The following is a 1858-nucleotide window of genomic DNA, read 5'->3' as shown; positions in this document are numbered from 1 at the left end:
ACAACGGTACATAAGCATTTAATCAAGATGATTACAACAGAACGGTTCATATATAACATAATAAATCCACCTTAAACAACAAATATTGCGTATTCAATTCACATAAAAAAAAGGAAAGAACTTATGGGACAACCTAATACAAGAAATCATATAGTTCTGTTCTATCGGCACGGCCGAACGTAACACTATCCCGTAGATAACACGTTGCTTATACGGGGACATATAATCCCATTCAAGAGAACCAAGAAGCTGAGCTGACCCGAGATTAGGATCACGAGGCAGACTCGTGATATTTATGTTTGGCACCAAATGTCGATAACGAGTCAGACTCGTGATATTTATGTTTGGCACCAAATATCGATAACGAGTCAGACTTGTGATATTCATGTTTAGCACAAAACTTTCATCACGAGTCAGACTCGTCAAAGTAGTGCAAGGGGTTAATAGTGTGCTTCGGAGGACAGTATATTGCTGAGAATGTGATTGGCCCTTCCAATCTCTCACCGTTACACTTGTTGCTTTACACCGTTGGCTGCAGCTAACTCGTACCAGGTCTTCGGGCACGATCCATTGATCTTTGTACGGGGAAAAACGCAGAGATCGGCGCTTGTGTCGACCAAGAACTACGTGTTGCTTTTCCTGTCCAGTACAAATAGGCAGCTTGACGTCGGGCTGACATCGCTGGCCGTCTCTAGCGATTGCCGTGCATGTTTCCGTGGAACGTGCAGGGTTCAATGCACTGGTGTGTTCTCGATCCAAATTCGTTGTGGTACCAGTATATCCCGTTGGGTGCGTGCATCCTTCCGCGACGCGCGTATCTCGTTAATTTGGTTTTGCATCGAGATCAAGAGCTACATCATCCGCTCTGTGCTCTGGTCAGTTGCCGGCGATAACGATGCCGACGCTGTCGCAACCGGGTGGTTCCTCCTCGGCTCGGCGATGTCCGGTCGCACATACCCCGCTTCCGCAATCGCTGAGCGGCTGGGGATCGTGTTCATTATGGCATCCACTAGCTTGGCAACCTGCGTTAACGGGGCGTCCCTTTCTGCGTTGCCAGGATGGCTTACACGTTTTTCGACAAACCTCCTCGCCACAGAGTCCGTAAAAGCGACTCGGTGACACAACTGCCTGTGAGGTTCTGGAGATGCCTCAAAAACTGCGACGGTTTCCAGTCGCCGATCTCTTCGCGCTTCAGCAGTTGCTGCGCTTTCTGCTCTTGCGATACGCTTACTCTTCGTATAAGTTCGGTTTTCAACGTCTCGTAAGATTCAGTCCCCACTCGAGCCAATAAAACGTCCCACACTTCTGCTCTATATCGAGGGCTGAGTGCACTCGCAACCATATCCATCATCGCGGCGTCGGATGTTATCCTGGCCGCTCTGAAACTCCTTTCCACAATGCAAAACCAAAGTTCTGGGTCCTGCACGTCGAATTCTGGCACGCTCACTCCTACGCGATCCGGGACGTTTACCGTCGCCATCATCCGTATATAAACAACAACAAACGAATTGACTAATGCATTCAATCACTGAATCACACCGTATCGAAAATATCACGTCGAGGTCACCAGTATGGAGATTCAGTGGTGTGTCTAGGAAAGGATGCGCACACTAAGTTTCACTCCACGTGAATTACAATAGTATATTTGTTAATTCTAATTTTATACAAGAAGTCCGCACTTAGAAATCGAGGGAGCGGCGTAACCTGCGTTACCTGCACCACGCTCAATGCCAAATAATAATCTGTAAGGTGAAAAACCCGTACTACTCTGCACTGTAGTATTTAATGATTCTTGCACTTTGATTAATTTGCTCGGCCATTCTGAAATTCTCGATAATTCTGCAGTTAATAAATTAGT

The 1858-nt window shown here is 46.8% G+C and overlaps 1 protein-coding gene across 1 annotated transcript; it reads right to left on the bottom strand.

Annotated features, from left to right (window-relative positions):
• Positions 1-876: 876 nt before the first annotated feature.
• Positions 877-1480, bottom strand: LOC144477744 (uncharacterized). Its single transcript, XM_078195482.1, has 2 exons — positions 1084-1480; positions 877-1022 (listed from the first exon to the last, which is right to left on the bottom strand). Exons 1-2 carry the CDS (start codon positions 1478-1480, stop codon positions 877-879), a joined length of 543 nt encoding a protein of 180 aa, XP_078051608.1.
• Positions 1481-1858: the final 378 nt, after the last annotated feature.

The sequence above is a fragment of the Augochlora pura genome, unplaced genomic scaffold, assembly GCF_028453695.1.
Source record: "Augochlora pura isolate Apur16 unplaced genomic scaffold, APUR_v2.2.1 APUR_unplaced_3278, whole genome shotgun sequence".
Taxonomy (NCBI): Eukaryota; Metazoa; Arthropoda; class Insecta; order Hymenoptera; family Halictidae; genus Augochlora; species Augochlora pura.
This window is presented reverse-complemented; position numbering and strand designations above follow the sequence as displayed.

What these genes read in the sequence shown, in the direction of transcription:
- LOC144477744 (XM_078195482.1), bottom strand. Translation starts at nt 1,480, where the DNA reads ATGGCGACGGTAAACGTCCCGGATCGCGTAGGAGTGAGCGTGCCAGAA. An exon ending in ACGGACTCTGTGGCGAGGAG is followed by an intron (nt 1,023 to 1,083) that starts GTTTGTCGAAAA and finishes CCGTTAACGCAG; the next exon opens with GTTGCCAAGCTAGTGGATGC.